Raw genomic sequence first — 18,814 nt, 5'->3', positions numbered from 1 at the left:
ACATCCTCGCCAGCATCTGTTGTCCCCTGAGTTTTTGATCTTAGCCATTCTCACTGGTGTGAGGTGAAATCTCAGGGTTGTTTTGATTTGCATTTCCCTTATGACTAAAGATGTTGAACATTTCTTTAGGTGTTTCTCAGCCATTCGGCATTCCTCAGCTGTGAATTCTTTGTTTAGCTCTGAACCCCATTTTTTAATAGGGTTATTTGTTTCCCTACGGTCTAACTTCTTGAGTTCTTTGTATATTTTGGATATAAGGCCTCTATCTGTTGTAGGATTGGTAAAGATCTTTTCCCAATCTGTTGGTTGCCATTTTGTCCTAACCACAGTGTCCTTTGCCTTACAGAAGCTTTGCAGTTTTATGAGATCCCATTTGTCGATTCTTGATCTTAGAGCGTAAGCCATTGGTGTTTTGTTTAGGAAATTTTTTCCAGTGCCCATGTGTTCCAGATGCTTCCCTAGTTTTTCTTCTATTAGTTTGAGTGTGTCTGGTTTGATGTGGAGGTCCTTGATCCACTTGGACTTAAGCTTTGTACAGGGTGATAAGCATGGATCGATCTGCATTCTTCTACATGTTGACCTCCAGTTGAACCAGCACCATTTGCTGAAAATGCTATCTTTTTTCCATTGGATGGTTTTGGCTCCTTTGTCAAAAATCAAGTGACCATAGGTGTGTGGGTTCATTTCTGGGTCTTCAATTCTATTCCATTGGTCTATCTGTCTGTCTCTGTACCAATACCATGCAGTTTTTATCACTATTGCTCTGTAATACTGCTTGAGTTCAAGGATAGTGATTCCCCCTGAAGACCTTTTATTGTTGAGGATAGCTTTAGCTATCCTGGGTTTTTTGTTATTCCAGATGAATTTGCAAATTGTTCTGTCTAACTCTTTGAAGAATTGGATTGGTATTTTGATGGGGATTGCATCAAATCTGTAGATTGCTTTTGGTAAAATGGCCATTTTTACTATATTAATCCTGCCAATCCATGAGCATGGGAGATCTTTCCATCTTCTGAGGTCTTCTTCAATTTCCTTCTTCAGTGTCTTGAAGTTCTTATTGTACAGATCTTTTACTTGCTTTGTTAAAGTCACACCGAGGTACTTTATATTATTTGGGTCTATTATGAAGGGTGTCGTTTCCCTAATTTCTTTCTCGGCTTGTTTCTCTTTTGTATAGAGGAAGGCAACTGATTTATTTAAGTTAATTTTATACCCAGCCACTTTGCTGAAGTTGTTTATCAGCTTTAGTAGTTCTCTGGTGGAACTTTTGGGATCACTTAAATATACTATCATATCATCTGCAAATAGTGATATTTTGACTTCTTCTTTTCCGATCTGTATCCCCTTGACCTCCTTTTGTTGTCTGATTGCTCTGGCTAGAACTTCAAGAACTATATTGAATAAGTAGGGAGAGAGTGGGCAGCCTTGTCTAGTCCCTGATTTTAGTGGGATTGCTTCAAGTTTCTCTCCATTTAGTTTAATGTTAGCAACTGGTTTGCTGTATATGGCTTTTACTATGTTCAGGTATGGGCCTTGAATTCCTATTCTTTCCAGGACTTTTATCATGAAGGGGTGTTGAATTTTGTCAAATGCTTTCTCAGCGTCTAATGAAATGATCATGTGGTTTTGTTCTTTCAGTTTGTTTATATAATGGATCACGTTGATGGTTTTCCGTATATTAAACCATCCCTGCATGCCTGGGATGAAGCCTACTTGGTCATGGTGGATGATTGTTTTGATGTGCTCTTGGATTCGGTTTGCCAGAATTTCGTTGAGTATTTTTGCGTCGATATTCATAAGGGAAATTGGTCTGAAGTTCTCTTTCTTTGTTGTGTCTTTGTGTGGTTTAGGTATAAGAGTAATTGTGGCTTCGTAGAAGGTATTCAGTAGTGATCCATCTGTTTCAATTTTGTGGAATAGTTTGGATAATATTGGTATGAGGTCTTCTATGAAGGTTTGATAGAATTCTGCACTAAACCCGTCTGGACCTGGGCTCTTTTTGGTTGGGAGACCTTTAATGACTGCTTCTATTTCCTTAGGAGTTATGGGGTTGTTTAACTGGTTTATCTGTTCCTGATTTAACTTCGGTACCTGGTATCTGTCTAGGAAATTGTCCATTTCCTGCAGATTTTCAAGTTTTGTTGAATATAGGTTTTTATAGTAAGATCTGATGATTTTTTGAATTTCCTCTGAATCTGTTGTTATGTCTCCCTTTTCATTTCTGATTTTGTTAATTTGGACGCACTCTCTGTGTCCTCTCGTTAGTCTGGCTAAGGGTTTATCTATCTTGTTGATTTTCTCAAAGAACCAACTTTTGGTTCTGTTGATTCTTTCTATGATCCTTTTTGTTTCTACTTGGTTGATTTCCGCTCTGAGTTTGATTATTTCCTGCCTTCTACTCCTCATGGGTGTATTTGCTTCTTTTTGTTCTAGAGCTTTTAGGTGTGCTGTCAAGCTGCTGACATATGCTCTTTCCTGTTTCTTTCTGCAGGCACTCAGCGCTATGAGTTTTCCTCTTAGCACAGCTTTCATTGTGTCCCATAAGTTTGGGTATGTTGTACCTTCATTTTCATTAAATTCTAAAAAGTTTTTAATTTCTTTCTTTATTTCTTCCTTGACCAGGTTATCATTGAGTAGAGCATTGTTCAATTTCCAAGTATATGTGGGCATTCTTCCTTGATTGTTATTGAAGACCAGTTTTAGGCCGTGGTGGTCCGATAGCACGCATGGGATTATTTCTATCTTTCTGTACCTGTTGAGGCACGTTTTTTGACCAATTATATGGTCAATTTTGGAGAAAGTACCATGAGGAGCTGAGAAGAAGGTATATCCTTTTGCTTTAGGATAGAATGTTCTATAAATATCCGTTAAGTCCATTTGGCTCATGACTTCTCTTAGTCTGTCTACGTCTCTGTTTAATTTCTGTTTCCATGATCTGTCCATTGAGGAGAGTGGGGTGTTGAAATCTCCCACTATTATTGTGTGAGGTGCAATGTGTGTTTTGAGCTTTAGTAAGGTTTCTTTTACATATGTAGCTGCCCTTGTATTTGGGGCATAGATATTTAGGATTGAGAGTTCATCTTGGTGGATTTTTCCTTTGATGAATATGAAGTGTCCTTCCTTATCTTTTTTGATGACTTTTAGTTGAAAATTGATTTTATTTGATATTAGAATGGCTACTCCAGCTTGCTTCTTCTGACCATTTGCTTGGAAATTTGTTTTCCAGCCTTTCACTCTGAGGTAATGTCTGTCTTTGTCTCTGAGTGTGTTTCCTGTAGGCAGCAGAATGCAGGGTCCTCGTTGCGTATCCAGTTTGTTAATCTATGTCTTTTTATTGGGGAGTTGAGGCCATTGATGTTGAGAGATATTAAAGAATAGTGATTATTGCTTCCCGTTATATTCATATTTGGATGTGAGGTTATGTTTGTGTGCTTTTCTTCTCTTTGTTTTGTTGCCAAGACGATTAGTTTCTTGCTTCTTCTAGGGTATAGCTTGCCTCCTTATGTTGGGCTTTACCATTTATTATCCTTTGTAGTGCTGGATTTGTAGAAAGATATTGTGTAAATTTGGTTTTGTCATGGAATATCTTGGTTTCTCCATCTATGTTAATTGAGAGTTTTGCAGGATACAGTAACCTGGGCTGGCATTTGTGTTCTCTTAGGGTCTGTATGACATCAGTCCAGGATCTTCTGGCCTTCATAGTTTCTGGTGAGAAGTCTGGTGTGATTCTGATAGGTCTGCCTTTATATGTTACTTGACCTTTTTCCCTTACTGCTTTTAATATTCTTTCTTTATTTTGTGCGTTTGGTGTTTTGACTATTATGTGACGGGAGGTGTTTCTTTTCTGGTCCAATCTATTTGGAGTTCTGTAGGCTTCTTGTATGCCTATGGGTATCTCTTTTTTTAGGTTAGGGAAGTTTTCTTCTATGATTTTGTTGAAGATATTTACTGGTCCTTTGAGCTGTGAGTCTTCACTCTCTTCTATACCTATTATCCTTAGGTTTGATCTTCTCATTGAGTCCTGGATTTCCTGTATGTTTTGGACCAGTAGCTTTTTCCGCTTTACATTATCTTTGACAGTTGAGTCAATGATTTCTATGGAATCTTCTGCTCCTGAGATTCTCTCTTCCATCTCTTGTATTCTGTTGGTGAAGCTTCTATCTTCAGCTCCTTGTCTCTTCTTTTGGTTTTCTATATCCAGGGTTGTTTCCATGTGTTCTTTCTTGATTGCTTCTATTTCCATTTTGAATCCCTTCAACTGTTTGATTGTGTTTTCCTGGAATTCTTTCAGGGTTTTTTGCGATTCTTTCAGGGATTTTTGCGATTCCTCTCTGTAGGCTTCTACTTGTTTATTAATGTTTTCCTGTGTTTCCCTAAGGGAGTTCTTCACGTCTTTCTTGAAGTCCTCCAGCATCATGATCAAATATGATTTTGAAACTAGATCTTGCTTTTCTGGTGTGTTTGGATATTCCATGTTTGTTTTGGTGGGAGAATTGGGCTCCAATGATGCCATGTAGTCTTGGTTTCTGTTGCTTGGGTTCCTGCGCTTGCCTCTCGCCATCAGATTATCTCTAGTGTTACTTTGTTCTGCTATTTCTGACAGTGGCTAGACTGTCCTATAAGCCTGTGTGTCAGGAGTGCTGTAGACCTGTTTTCCTCTCTTTCAGTCAGTTATGGGGACAGAGTGTTCTGCTTTCGGGCATGTAGTTTTTCCTCTCTACAGGTCTTCAGCTGTTCCTGTGGGCCTGTGTCTTGAGTTCACCAGGCAGCTTTCTTGCAGCAGACAAGTTGGTCTTACCTGTGGTCCCGAGGCTCAGGTTCGCTCGTGGGGTGCTGCCCACGGGCTCTCTGCAGCGGCAGCAACCAGGAAGATATGCGCCGCCCCTTCCGGGAGCTTCAGTGTACCAGGGTTCCAGATGGCCTTTGGTGTTTTCCTCTGGCGTCCGAGATGTGTGTGCAGAGAGCAGTCTCTTCTGGTTTCCCAGGCTTGTCTGCCTCTCTGAAGGTTTAGCTCTCCCTCCCACGGGATTTGGGTGCAGAGAACTGTTTATCCGGTCTGTTTCCTTCAGGTTCCGGCGGTGTCTCAGGCAGGGGTCCTGCCGCTCCTGGGCCCTCCCCCACGGGAGCCCAGAGGCCTTATACAGTTTCCTCTTGGGCCAGGGATGTGGGCAGGGGTGGGCAGTGTTGGTGGTCTCTTCCGCTCTGCAGCCTCAGGAGTGCCCACCTGACCAGGCGGTGAGGTCTCTTTCCCACGGGGTCTGGGAGCAGAGAGCTCCTGTGGGCCGGGATCCGCGGGCGTGGGACTTCCGGTAAACACAGGACGTGCCCGGTCCTAGAGGAATTCTGCCTCTGTGTGTCCCAATTTCACCAGGCAGCTTTCTTGCAGCAGACAAGTTGGTTTTACCTGTGGTCCCGAGGCTCAATTTTGCTCGCGGGGTGCTGCCCACGGGCTCTCTGCGGCGGCAGCAACCAGGAAGCCTTCGTTTTCTTTAAAAAAAAATTAGTTTGCTCACATCGCTGAAATATTTTTATCCAGGTTTTTGTCCTTGAGTCAAAAATACCTTGTTATTTTGTTTTCAAAATATAGGAAATGGTCATTACATTCCAAAACAAATGATCAGCATAGAAGAGTTTAGTATTAATCTATAACCGTATAATGACATGCCTACTATAATTATCATGCATGTTCATAAGGAATTCTAATGACATAAAAATGCTTATATAATAATTACAAAAAGCAGGCAAAAACCATTAACTTATGACTCATATTCTAATTATAGTCATTCATACAAAATACCACAAAGAGCTCTGTGCAGTAAAATAATATATTTGCTTTCCTTTTCTTTTTAGTGCTTTGCTTATTTTCTTCATGATATAAGATGTATACTATATATTCCAAGGAAATAATTACGTTTAATGAACAGGATAATTCTGTCCTCATGAATACATTTTTCTAAAGGTCAAAGCAGATGACTAACAGTCTTTTTCTTCTTGTAGTTCAAGTACAAGGAAGGCTACCGTAAGCAGCTGGGCCACCACATCGGTGCCCGTGCTATACATGATGACCCCAAGATGATGTGGTCCATGCACGTGGCCAAGATCCAGAGTGACAGGGAGTATAAGAAGGACTTTGAGAAGTGGAAGACCAAGTTCAGCAGCCCAGTGGACATGCTGGGGGTGGTGCTGGCTAAGAAGTGCCAGACCTTGGTCAGTGATGTGGACTATAAGAACTACCTACACCAGTGGACGTGCTTGCCCGACCAGAATGATGTCATCCATGCTCGGCAGGCCTATGATCTCCAGAGCGATGTGAGTGTTGATGGTCATAAAGGCGGGATCAGTGAGTTTATTCCACAACAGAAGGGTTGAATAGATGGCTCAATGCTCACCCGTGCCTTCAAGTGTGTAGGGATAGCGTGCATGTTGTCCTTTTATATGCTAATCCTTAGCATTCATCCAAAGTGAAGTAGTGCTTGAACCGGCTACCTACTAGCTTTTTTTTTTTTTTTGGTTCTTTTTTTTCGGAGCTGGGGACCGAACCCAGGGCCTTGCGCTTCCTAGGTAAGCGCTCTACCACTGAGCTAAATCCCCAGCCCCTAGCTTTTATTTTTTAAGAGTCTTCTAATTTGATTTTATGTCCATTGGCTAAAATTGCATTTCCAGCATGGAGATAAATATTTATGGACAATTTGTGTGTCGACAGAACATGTACAAGTCTGATCTCCAGTGGCTGAGAGGCATCGGCTGGGTACCCATTGGCTCTCTGGATGTGGAAAAATGCAAACGGGCCACAGAAATCTTGAGTGACAAAATCTACCGTCAGCCCCCGGACAAATTCAAGTTTACCAGTGTGACTGATTCTCTGGAGCAAGTGTTGGCCAAGAACAATGCCATTACTATGAACAAGGTGAGAGGTCAGAGTTCAAGGAAGCCATGTGGGGCTCCTGAAGCTGAATCCAAGAAACAGGAAGCAGGTGGAGAAAAGAGTTTTACACACTAAGACATCTATATCTATCTTTCATCATTTATTTCTCTAATCTGTTATCTGCCTAGTGTGTTATTCATATTTTACTATTGATTTCGGTTATTATTTCTTGGTTTTGGTGAAGTAGCATATTTTGTGGAAAAATGATCACTGCACTAAAATACTTATTCTCACTATCCTTTTAATTTGTATGTGTTTTTAGACTATCAGAATATATATTACAAATATGCATTCCACTATGAACTAATCAGTTAATGGCATGTATATAATATATACATGTCTCCTTTGTTTATACATTTTCCGTGGTCTTGAAATGCCTATTGATTAGACACTGGTGTTTTTCCTGATGAATGTTATGTCTTCTTTGATAGCGTTTGTACACGGAAGCCTGGGACAAAGACAAGACCCAGATCCACATCATGCCAGATACACCAGAAATCATGTTGGCGAGAATGAATAAAGTCAACTACAGCGAGGTGGGAGTAGATGCCAATACTTAAAACTCTGTGCCAGTTTTCTCTTCAGTTGATCATCCCAGGGTTAGAAAGATGGACGGCACCTTTGTAAAGAATCACCTTTTCTTATTTCATGAGAAAAGCAACATTGGCATTTCTCAGTCACCATCATAAGCGCTACACTTTATGATGGGTTACAATTTAGGATAATTTCTTTTGCATTCATTATAAAAGTTAATGATTTCAGTGATAATCATAAGATGAAGTATATTTTCTTTTATTTAACTTTTTTCTTTTTTAAAAAGCATTTTATTTTATGTGTATGCATGTTTGTCTGTGCACCATGTTCATAACTGGTGCTCACAGAAGCCTGAAGAGGGTGTTTGAGGCCCTGGAACTGGTGTTAAGGATGGCTACTGATGGTTGTGAGCCACCATGTAGGTGGTGGGAATCAAACCCGACCCGGGTATTTTGGAAAGGCTGTCAGTGCTCTTAACCACTAAGCCAACTCTCTAGCCTGGTTGTTCTCAACCCTTGGGTTGCAACCCTTTTGAGGGCCGAATGTCCATTTCACAGAGCTTGCCTAAGGCCATCTGCATATCAGATATTTATATAATGATTTATAGCAAAACTACAGTTAAGAAGTTTATGGTTAATGGTCACTACAACAAGAGGAACTGCACTAAGAGGTCAGAGCATTAGGAAGGTTGAGAACAACTGCTCTACCCACCTCTTTATTAACCCTTGAAATTAAAAACAGACTATGTATGTGTCTCCCCTCAGTGCTTAGTGCAGAGCTTCATAAATATATTTCCCATGTCTACGATATTGCTTTTAAATTGTGCTGTAGTGATAAAGCTTATGACTTCTAAAGTATAAAAATAAATTCATGATATAAAAACCCCACAGCCATCAAACAATACATTGAGAGACTATGAAGGAAACTCTGCCAGGATTATATGTGAATGAGCCTGTTTATTTTTGTGGCTAGTGAGCATAGATCATGCATCCTCATTTTAGAACTCGAGTCTGAGGTAGAGGGAGAGATCAGCCCCTCTCCATGAGATAAACTGCACTCAAGATTGTGCCACCTTGGCTTAAGAATTCCCAGTCACAAAGAGCTTATTTCATAAGTCAACCTATTTGTTCTGGAAATTTCCATTAAAAAAGTATTTCTCTTGGAGTTCTCTCTTCGAACATCCCAAAGTCCTCTGAAACTGGCAGTACCAGAGATCCTGATAACCCAGTGTACTTCCCCTGTGGGCCCCACCCCAGGTTTTCTCTGCAATCTTCATATCCTTACATTCCTAGACATTTCTTCAGTTGGTCAGATGTAACTCCAAGCTGAACAAAATACTATGAGTGGGTTATGCTCAGGACTGAACACACAAACTGTTAGTGTTCAACTTTTGAACCCGTGGCCAGCATTTCTGCACCCTGCTGGAGCACTGGCTGCTATGTCAACGCTGGTGGTGTGCATGATCTTGAATCCTCTTAGACTCTGAGACCTTCCACAGGGGCTACAGTTCATCTCTGTGTCTGCTAGGCTGAGTACGCACATTTGTAATTTATATCTGTCTCAAAGATTGCGGTTCTTCTCTGTGTAATCCCTTCCTGTTAGCTTGAGGCTACAGGTTTAAGCCTGTGGAGATCTTGTGAATCTAAGATTCTGACAGAGACGTGTTATCTTTTATTCTCTAGCTTTGTGCCACCAGCAAGCCGAGCGCCAGTTCTCTGACAGTGCCGATCAATAGACTATTAACCTTATGCACAATGTAACTCGGAGACTTTAGACAGAATCACGGGTCTAAAGTCATTTTATTTGGGAAAGACGGACTGTAGCTGTAGTGATTGCATAACTAGCTCTCTACGGTCACCCAAACTGAAAATATCAAGTCCTCAAGAAATTCTGGAATGTTTGAACCTGTACGGCTGGAAACTTCCAGAGACACCACAGTAGGGCAACAATGCTGGTGAAGCATGGTGAAGGGATCCCTTGCCTGAGTGCTAGCCCACACAGTCTCTTTTCTGCTGTTCTCTTTACACAAATTCAATTTTTTTCTGTTTTCATTTTAGCTAAGATGGGAAAACGCAGTGTAAAATTAATTGTCCTCCCCACTGTAAGATTTTTTTTAGAAGTGAGGGACAAAGTCCACTCAGTACTGGAGAGACTGAATTCAGCGCCTCCGATGCTAGCAAGCACCTTACCGTAGAGCTCTAGCCCTCTCCCTAGTGCCATTTCTTACCTGAAGATGTTCTGCCCCAACTCCAAAATCTTTTCAGTCCATCAGACATTCCCCCCTCATCATTCCTTCATGTACTCTTCCTCCAACTACCAGCTTAGTCTTCGGAAGCCTAGTTTATCATTCAAGGTAGAACCCAAGGGCAGCCTTCTGCAGGGACTTCCCTTACTCTCAGATCACATTGAATAAACTCCTTTCTGGACCACTGCTGTCTCTGTGGTTGAACTCTGTGGTTAAATTGCCTCTTGTGGTTCGGCTTCGCAGCAGTTGGTCCCTTAAGTTACCAGGCTCTCATCACTTCTCCCAGAATGTCGAGGGCTGAGGGAATCCCCGTCTTCATCCCTACCATGTACACAGCATACATAGTCACAGGCACAAAGCCAGGCTGAATAGAGTAAACTACATTCTTTAAACAACAGTTCATCTACATGTTTCCGCCTTAAGTGTTAGCTTAATTTCTCTGGAAAATTTTTCCATGTATATCTGTTTATTTAATTCATTGTAAAAGTTTAGAATAATCTGATGTAATAATCTTCACGGGTATTTTATTTGTTGCTAAAGAAGACTTGGAACTCAGAAATCTCATTATAATAGGCACTATACAGAGAGTTCTATGAATTGTTTAAACCCTCTATTAGTTTTTTAGATGTGAACATCAACATCTAACCAATTGCTTTCTTTTGGGGGGGATGACCCAAATTTAGAGTCTGTATAAACTGGCCAATGAAGAAGCGAAGAAGAAAGGCTATGACTTGCGAAGCGATGCCATCCCCATAGTGGCGGCCAAGGCCTCCAGAGACATCGCGAGTGACGTAAGCTATTAGTTCTCTTCCTATCTGTGAGCAGCATGGTGTAGCATCTTCACTGCATTAAAGCTTTACAAAGTACTTTCCATAGGCTGTGCCTGGTGGTATATGCTGGTAAAGCATTTAGGAGGCAGGGGCAAGGAGTCTGCCTCTTGTTTGAGGTCAGCCTCCACTGTTCAGTGAGTACTTTATCCAGGGTGTCTTAGTTAGTTAACATTTCTATTCCTTTGACAAAAACACCATGACCAAAAAGCAAGTTGGGGATGGAAAGGTTTATTCAGCTTACACTTCCATATCACTGTTTATCATCAAAGGAAGTCAAGACAGGAGCTCAAACAGGGTAGGAACTTAGAGGCAGGAGCTGATGCAGAAGCATGGAGGGATGCTGCTTACTGACTTGTTCCTCATGGCTTGCTCAGCCTGCTTCCTTATGGAACTCAGGATCACCAACCTAAAGGATGGCCTCACTCACAATGGTCTGAGCCCTCCTTAAATGATCACTAATTAAGACAATGCCCTACAGCTAGGTCTTATGGAGGCAGCCTCTCAACTCAGGTCTCCTTCTCTCAGATAACTCTAGTGTGTGTTGAGTTGACCTAAAACTAGCCAGGCCACAATGTGGCTTACACACACACACACACACACACACACACACACACACACACACACACACACAAATTACCTCCTTTGTATGAAAAATTTCAGAAGCCTGGTTTTGGATGGGATGGGAGAGTTGCTATTTCTGAAAAGGATTTGTGTGTTTTCAGAGGAAAAAAAATCAGTTCCCAGGAACAGAGTGTGAGAGAAGGCTAGAGCAGAGCAGCAGGCTTGGATAGTTATGTAAGAGTAACCATAGGCTCACAAGAGAAACTGCAGTGAAACCCACAGCCTACATTCTGTTGGGGAGCTGGGTCCAGCTTTATGTGGTGTTTTAATGCATAGTATTTAAAAATGCATATAACATTTGATGTTACAACTCACCCTTGTGGGATTGTGAAGAGAAAGTATTTACCAGTATGAGGTGGAGGCTCCTAGCCCAGGCTTACACCTTACATGTAGTCCCAGGTTATGCAGTGTAGCACACTCTTTCCCTGCTTTATCCCATGGTAAGACCATTCTTCTTTCCTGGTGCCTCCCAGATTCTTGAGGAATGGATACCTGCTATAAATACCAAGGGTTGCTGTTCACAAATATAGTGGTAGACTATTTTTTAATACCAGAAGTGTATATCAGCCCCCTCCTTGCCTCAGTAGAAGGATGTGTGCCAACAGTAATAGATAATTAAATAATTTTAAGAACGCTACTAAGATCGTTCTATGTATTATCTTCATAATCTACCAAGGTGGTAGATGCTTCCTTATCTCCACTTTATGAATTATTCAAACAGCTTTATTGAAATCAGCCTTAATAGCTGGTGACATTTAAACTAGACAAACTCATGCCTTCCCACTATGCCAGTCCTCTTCAGTTATCTTTAAAATTGGAAGCCTATACTAGAGAGCGTATTCTAGGCTTGGGTTCCCCAGTGGAGTCACTGAACTTATAATAATAATAATAATAATAATAATAATAATAATAATCCCACCACTGTTGACCTATGAGGACACAGAATACAATGGCCTTAAGAGCACACTTAAACAGATGGGTTGCTATAGCAATTTTACCAAATAACCAGTCTTTATGATGATGATAGAAATTGGCCAATAATACTGAATATGGGAATCTGATGTGGAATATCTCCTTTGTTGCACAAGCTAGCTTCTTTAAGCTACTTTTCAGCTTAATAAACACATAGTGTTCCCATGTACATTCCTTTCCAGCCATGCTTTCAGTGTGTAAGATCCGATTCTTCAGGATCCCCCTGTTTAAGTGTCCTCATTCTGACTCCTATGAGTTCCCCAGTGTGTGTGTTTCCTGTTTTTGGGACTATGTCTTAGTGCCAGACCATAGGTTGCTTGAGGTAACTAACCTATGTATGTTGTATGAAATCTACTTCACCAAATCTACTTCTTTAAGACTAAAGGCCAAGATGCTGTCTGGAGTTGGTGTTCATCAGAAAAGTTCAGTTAAACGATAATGAAAGTAATAGGATTTTGTACGAGTCTTTTACATCGAAGTGTTTATAATAGAAGCCTGATTTATGAATTTTCACTTTAGTACAAATACAAAGATGGCTACCGTAAGCAGCTGGGTCACCACATCGGTGCCCGCAACATCGAAGATGACCCCAAGATGATGTGGTCCATGCACGTGGCCAAGATCCAGAGTGACAGGGAGTACAAGAAGGACTTTGAGAAGTGGAAGACCAAGTACAGCAGCCCAGTGGACATGCTGGGGGTGGTGCTGGCCAAGAAGTGCCAGACCTTGGTCAGCGATGTGGACTATAAGAACTACCTACACCAATGGACGTGCTTACCTGACCAGAATGATGTCATCCATGCTCGGCAGGCCTATGATCTCCAGAGTGATGTGAGTATGATATTTATAAAAGAGCCTCCAAGCTATATGAAAAGGTCAGCCCTTACACACCACCCATGGGCCTATTCAAGCTAAAATTTTTTGGTTGGTAAATGGCATCCTTATAAGGAAATGCCGTTTCCTAACTACATTTGATTCTGTGAAGACAGAACTCTAATTAAATAAAATGTGAAACAAGAGTCCTCGAAAGGAAAACATTTTCTTACATTCTTCAGGAAGTTAGCTTTTTCGTAAAAGCGAATTTTTAGTTTCAAAAATGACTCTGGAAGGCTGGCAATGTAACTCAGTGGTAAAATGCTTGTCTAGTGTGTATAAGGCCTGGATCTAATCCCCTGTAACACATACACACACACACACACACACACACACACACACACACACACACACACACACACACACACTGTAGAATTTGCTGTTGGTTTCCTCGGCAGTTCTCGTCAAGGGACTGCTAACGCCAGTGCAGCGCTCAGTCTGCCCCCAGATGATGGACGAAGCTGCTGCTTTTGCAAAGCTGTTGGATGGTTTTGCTGACATTTGCTCCATTTGTGTAGGGTGTCAGCTGCTAATGACTAACCCGAGTGCCTCTTGGCAGCAAAAGGCCATCTTGGATCTGGATGTGAGAAGCACATTTCTAACACCGGGCGTTTGATAAACATGTGAAGCAATCACCAAGCATTAGAGAGCTTTGGAGAATGAGATAAATCCACAATAATCACACGTTAATGACTGAGCTCTTCAACCACCTGCTCTGTGCTTTGTGGGTTTTCCAGAAGGGGAGTTAACAGGGGTTAGCCGCATACAGTAGCAACAGTGATAGGCTGCTGGCCGCTGGCCACTGGCTGCCAAGTGCCAGTTCTGGATTGCTTTCCTCTCGCCGTGGCTGGTCTTGGTGCTACAGGATGTATTCACTGCAGACACAGCAGTACTGTGCTAGCCAGCCTTGCTGTGTCTCCTTAAGCATGATGAACAGGCCATGCAGGGCAGTACCAGAGGCTTTGTCTGTGAAATTCCCGTTTATCTTTGTGAGATGAATGACTCTACAAACTTGTCCTATGCCTCCTACCCTGAGAAAGGGGTGGGAAAGTGAAGGAAACCCTAGCCCAGTAATGTGCAGTATTTTTTGTCCCCAATCCTCGGTTGTATGGCAGCTGTCCACATTCTGGGAACCTCAAGGGTTCCTTATTGTATGCCCCTTGTTATGTTAAGTCAACTCATTTTTTTATGAAGATAACTTGCGATATAAGAAAAAGTGTAGTGAAGGCAAAAATCCAGTTCAACACAACACCCCAAAAATCCCTGCACTTGGGGTTTTCCAAACCACATTGCTTCGCATCCCAGTTTTCATTAAAAAATATATTACTAACATTTTTACATGTCATTATTCTTAGAAAGTAAAAGTTTTGATAGCTACAGAATATTCCACGTGGATAAGGCCATACATGGATTTCTGGGCAGGTTGTTGTGGGCCATGCATGATTCTTCCCATTCTGGGTTGGTGGGCATTCTGTCCTCTGCACGTTATTTATGAACGCCATTAGCATGACCCACAGACATTAGTGGGATCATTCCTTTCCTTACAGTTAAGTATTTGGCATATTTTTACTGTGAATAGGAAAGCATTTCTGGGTCATTTTTGAACATAGTCCTTCTGCTCATCTGCCTGCTTCATGAAGCTTGCTCTCTGTGAAAACAACAGAATGCCACTCTCTTATTGATGCCCTTTGCATCTTTACCATAAATGCACTTGGCACCACTCTTTGCCCTCGATGAAGAAGGGCCTGTGGCCTCTTTTCCTCTTCCCAGAATGTGTACAAGTCAGATCTCCAGTGGCTGAGAGGCATCGGCTGGGTCCCCATCGGGTCTCTGGATGTGGTCAAGTGCAAGAGGGCCGCAGAGATCCTGAGTGACAACGTCTACCGCCAGCCTCCAAACAAGTTCAAGTTCACCAGTGTGACTGACTCTCTGGAGCAGGTGCTGGCCAAGAGCAATGCCCTCAACATGAACAAGGTGAGGACGATACCTCAGACTCCCTAAGCACCTTTCCACCTGAGTGGCTAGTGGGTCCAAAGTCCCACAATGGGACAGGATCATATTTAACTTTTAAATTGTTCTTGACATCTAATAAGTCTCATTCTTTCCTGCTTGAGTCTGGGTAACAAGCAGTAAGACCCAGACCTCTAGATAATGCCTAATATTCAAGTCCAGCTTATTTTTCCTAATTGCATCAACAATCCCATTTTAATTTGACTTTCTGGAGTGCCTATCTTAAATGGTTTTATTTCAATGTCTTACCTCATTTTAATAGCGATTATACACAGAGGCCTGGGACAAAGACAAGATTCAAATTCACGTGATGCCTGATACACCAGAGATTGTGCTGGCAAGGCAGAACAGGATCAACTACAGCGAGGTAGGGGCTGCGAAAGCCGTGGGGAGATTCTCATACAGGGTGGTGGGAGATGTGGGCACTTGATAATATTGTCCTTTCATGTGAACATTGGCCCACCCCCTTCCATTTCTGGGTCAGATGTTACATTTCATGAGATTCTGCAAGCAAACTGAACTCTGGCCTCTTAGATGTTGAAGTCATTCCTAAAGCGAACCAATAGAACAAGGAGTAATTTTTGGTACTTCTAAAGGGTCAGCTTGCCAGATAAAACAGTGGCTCATTATTTACCCCAATAAATAATATTCATTTGCCTGAAATTCAAGGTGACCTGGTGTTAAGTATATTAATGTGCTATATTTTAACTGGCTAAGTCTCATAGTGCTAGCAAGGAGTCTTTATTAATGCACATCTTTTCCCCACATTGGTCTTGAATTAAAATGAAGGAGCAGGAACTATAGTCAAAATATCACTTAAAAAACTGCTAAAATTAAATCAAACAACACAGTGTATGTGAGAGTTAAACAAACTTGCTTTACCCAACAATCAGGATCAAGTTTCTCTGCTTAGGTACAGGCTATGCCAGAGGAGGCAGTCTGTCCTTTCTGGTCTTCAGAGACGCTGCCCTTCTGAGAGGGCAGGAGACTGGTTACTAAGAGAGAGGTGGAAATGTACCTGTATTCCCAGCGGGAAGACAGATAACTGTACCATCTGGGGCAGAGAGAAAAGCAAGGCATAGAAAGATCAGAGGTAAAGGAGCTGAGGCTCTTTTGAGGAAGGACACTCCAGGAACAATGCCAATGTCTGGTTTATTCACAGAAAGTGCAATTTTATAGACATGTTTTACTAATAGAGCCAGAATCTAATCTTAGAGTTGTAATTATTGTCCACGATGCCCAAAGTTCTGTCTTAATTTTTTACTCATTTTAAACACCGTTAAGGATATTGCCTGCTATAACAAAAGTTTAAATATAGAAGACATAAGTAAAAGCATATGTCATTTAAGTGAAAGGAGTAATACTGAACATACTGCTCCCCATTTTCGTTTTTACTTAGCAGCACATATGGGTTATATTTTATCAATCTATATTACTAAATTATATGAATCTATACTGATAGTCTTTAATCATTAATCTACACATGCTATATAAACTTACAATAATGAAATATCTAATAAATTCTATCAATTTTAATACCCATTACTATGTCTCATCTATTTTACCTGCCCCTACCTCCCAAGTGCTGAGATGACAGACATACTCCACCCCACACAGCTAAATACTTTTCGAAGAATCTAGAATTCATTTGCTTTTCCCTATCACTAGAGCTTAGATCGTATCCAGTTCTACCCTTTACAAATCATGTGGTGGAAGTCACTTGATACTCTTCATAACGTTGCCCTTGGCCCTTTTCTCTCTCCGTAGAGCCTGTATAAACTGGCCAATGAAGAAGCAAAGAAGAAAGGCTATGACCTGCTTGTCGATGCTATCCCCATCGTGGCGGCCAAGGCCTCCAGAGATATTGCCAGTGATGTGAGTAGTGACAGATAGATATTATGTGGATGGATGGGTTGGGGAAGCAGGCTCAGTATCACAGTGACAAGATGCATTCAGATGCCAGTTATTGTAAATCACACAAATACTTTTTATTTTAAAGCAAAATTCATTTTTATTTCCAAAAGGTTAATATCCAGGTTTAAGATTAAATCATAATCCACAGTATTTCATATTTGTAATTATGCAAATTTGATCATGTAACCTTCATAGGCATAGAAAATCCTAGAAGGTAATTTCGTATCCACTGTCCAACAGATAAAGACCTCGTAGGGTACAGGAAACTCTACCTTTCCCCAAACTTGCTCTGTAGTACTGCCAACTGTCCCTCTGGAAATTATCTGAAATGTACTCGTCAAATTATTTAATCAAATAGAAAGACAAAGATGAACAAAGTAAACAACGATAAGCTTGAATATTCACTCCTTCCAGGTCTGAAAAAGGAAAAGCTAGAATGTAGGCTACATTAATTTTTTGACATTTCATGGTGCTTTTGCCAGAGAACATCAGGGTAGCTGCTCCCCCTACCACTAAAATGCTAAACTACTCATGTAATTTTCCCACTTGTGGAAGCCTCATCTGAGCCATATTTGGCCCAGGACATGCAACATGGAGGTCCAATCTTACCCATTTCAAGGGACTCAGTGAATGTCATGAGAACTAGACTAGGGATGGCAGTGAGAGGGTTTGTGGGAAAAGAAATAGAATCTACCAACTAAAGAACAGTATTATTGAAATCACAAGTAAAATTCATGGTTAGTGGTTTTATTGGCTAAAGATGAAGAGAAGGTAGTATATAATTCTGATTTATCTTTTTGAAAAATGTCTCTGCCTTTATGTCCAGAGACTTGGTATATGCAAGACATAGGATACTTTAGCTTGACCTGAATTCTCACTAGAGTGTTGCTGTGCTTTTAATCCACAGTTTAGAATAGAGATAGGAAATTATCCAGATAACTTTTCTCAGTAAGAACTGGCAATTTAAAAATAACAAGATTTTAAAGTAATGAAATGCTTAACCCATTCCATTGACTTAAAAAAAATGACCATTTTTATTTCAGTACAAATACAAAGATGGCTACCGTAAGCAGCTGGGTCACCACATCGGTGCCCGCAACATCGAAGATGACCCCAAGATGATGTGGTCCATGCACGTGGCCAAGATCCAGAGTGACAGGGAGTACAAGAAGGACTTTGAGAAGTGGAAGACCAAGTACAGCAGCCCAGTGGACATGCTGGGGGTGGTGCTGGCCAAGAAGTGCCAGACCTTGGTCAGTGATGTGGACTACAGGAACTACCTACACCAGTGGACCTGCTTGCCTGACCAGAATGATGTCATCCATGCTCGGCAGGCCTATGATCTCCAGAGCGATGTGAGTGCTGAGATCTATAGGAGTCATGCTTATGGTAGTAATTCATAATAACATTTATGATTAGGTAGAACCCTCAGAGAGCTGGTGTGTCTTATTTCTGACCCTCAATTTTCAAATATTCTTTGCTTTTTTTTTTTAAAGGAGAGCATTTGGCCACAAGATGGAATTCTGTGGAATTCTACCATTATATGTTAAAGACATTTCCAAAGCTTACTTTCCTGATGTTTCCAGTCCTTATTCTTCATTCTGAGATCAAGTGTTGCAATGTGTTCAGTAGCACTTGTTTTGGTTCTCACTAGATTGTAGAGCATTTATAATCTTTTAGTGGACGAGGGGAAATGACTGGGTTCCCACTGGGTCTCATGTATCAAGGGTAAGACCAACATGGATTCTTAATGGTAACATCTTTTTTTGCCTCTTCCCAGAATGTGTACAAGTCAGATCTCCAGTGGCTAAGAGGCATCGGCTGGGTCCCCATCGGGTCTCTGGATGTGGTCAAGTGCAAGAGGGCCGCAGAGATCCTGAGTGACAACGT

At 41.3% G+C, this 18,814-nt stretch overlaps 1 protein-coding gene across 51 annotated transcripts in view; it reads left to right on the top strand.

The window, feature by feature from the left end:
• Neb (nebulin) overlaps positions 1-18,814 on the top strand; it is a 197,819-nt gene that overhangs the window by 78,719 nt on the left and 100,286 nt on the right. For all 51 annotated transcript variants that reach the window (NM_001419519.1, XM_087651606.1, XM_087651601.1 and 48 more), the window contains 10 exon segments: positions 5,998-6,309; positions 6,704-6,907; positions 7,357-7,461; positions 10,388-10,495; positions 12,647-12,958; positions 14,771-14,974; positions 15,273-15,377; positions 16,778-16,885; positions 17,968-18,279; positions 18,705-18,814. The exon segment at positions 18,705-18,814 is cut by the window's right edge and continues 94 nt beyond it. In NM_001419519.1, the coding sequence (NP_001406448.1) occupies positions 5,998-6,309; positions 6,704-6,907; positions 7,357-7,461; positions 10,388-10,495; positions 12,647-12,958; positions 14,771-14,974; positions 15,273-15,377; positions 16,778-16,885; positions 17,968-18,279; positions 18,705-18,814 (1,880 nt within the window).

Source organism: Rattus norvegicus, chromosome 3 (assembly GCF_021556685.1).
Source record: "Rattus norvegicus strain SHRSP/BbbUtx chromosome 3, alternate assembly SHRSP_T2T, whole genome shotgun sequence".
Lineage (NCBI taxonomy): Eukaryota > Metazoa > Chordata > Mammalia > Rodentia > Muridae > Rattus > Rattus norvegicus.
This window is presented reverse-complemented; position numbering and strand designations above follow the sequence as displayed.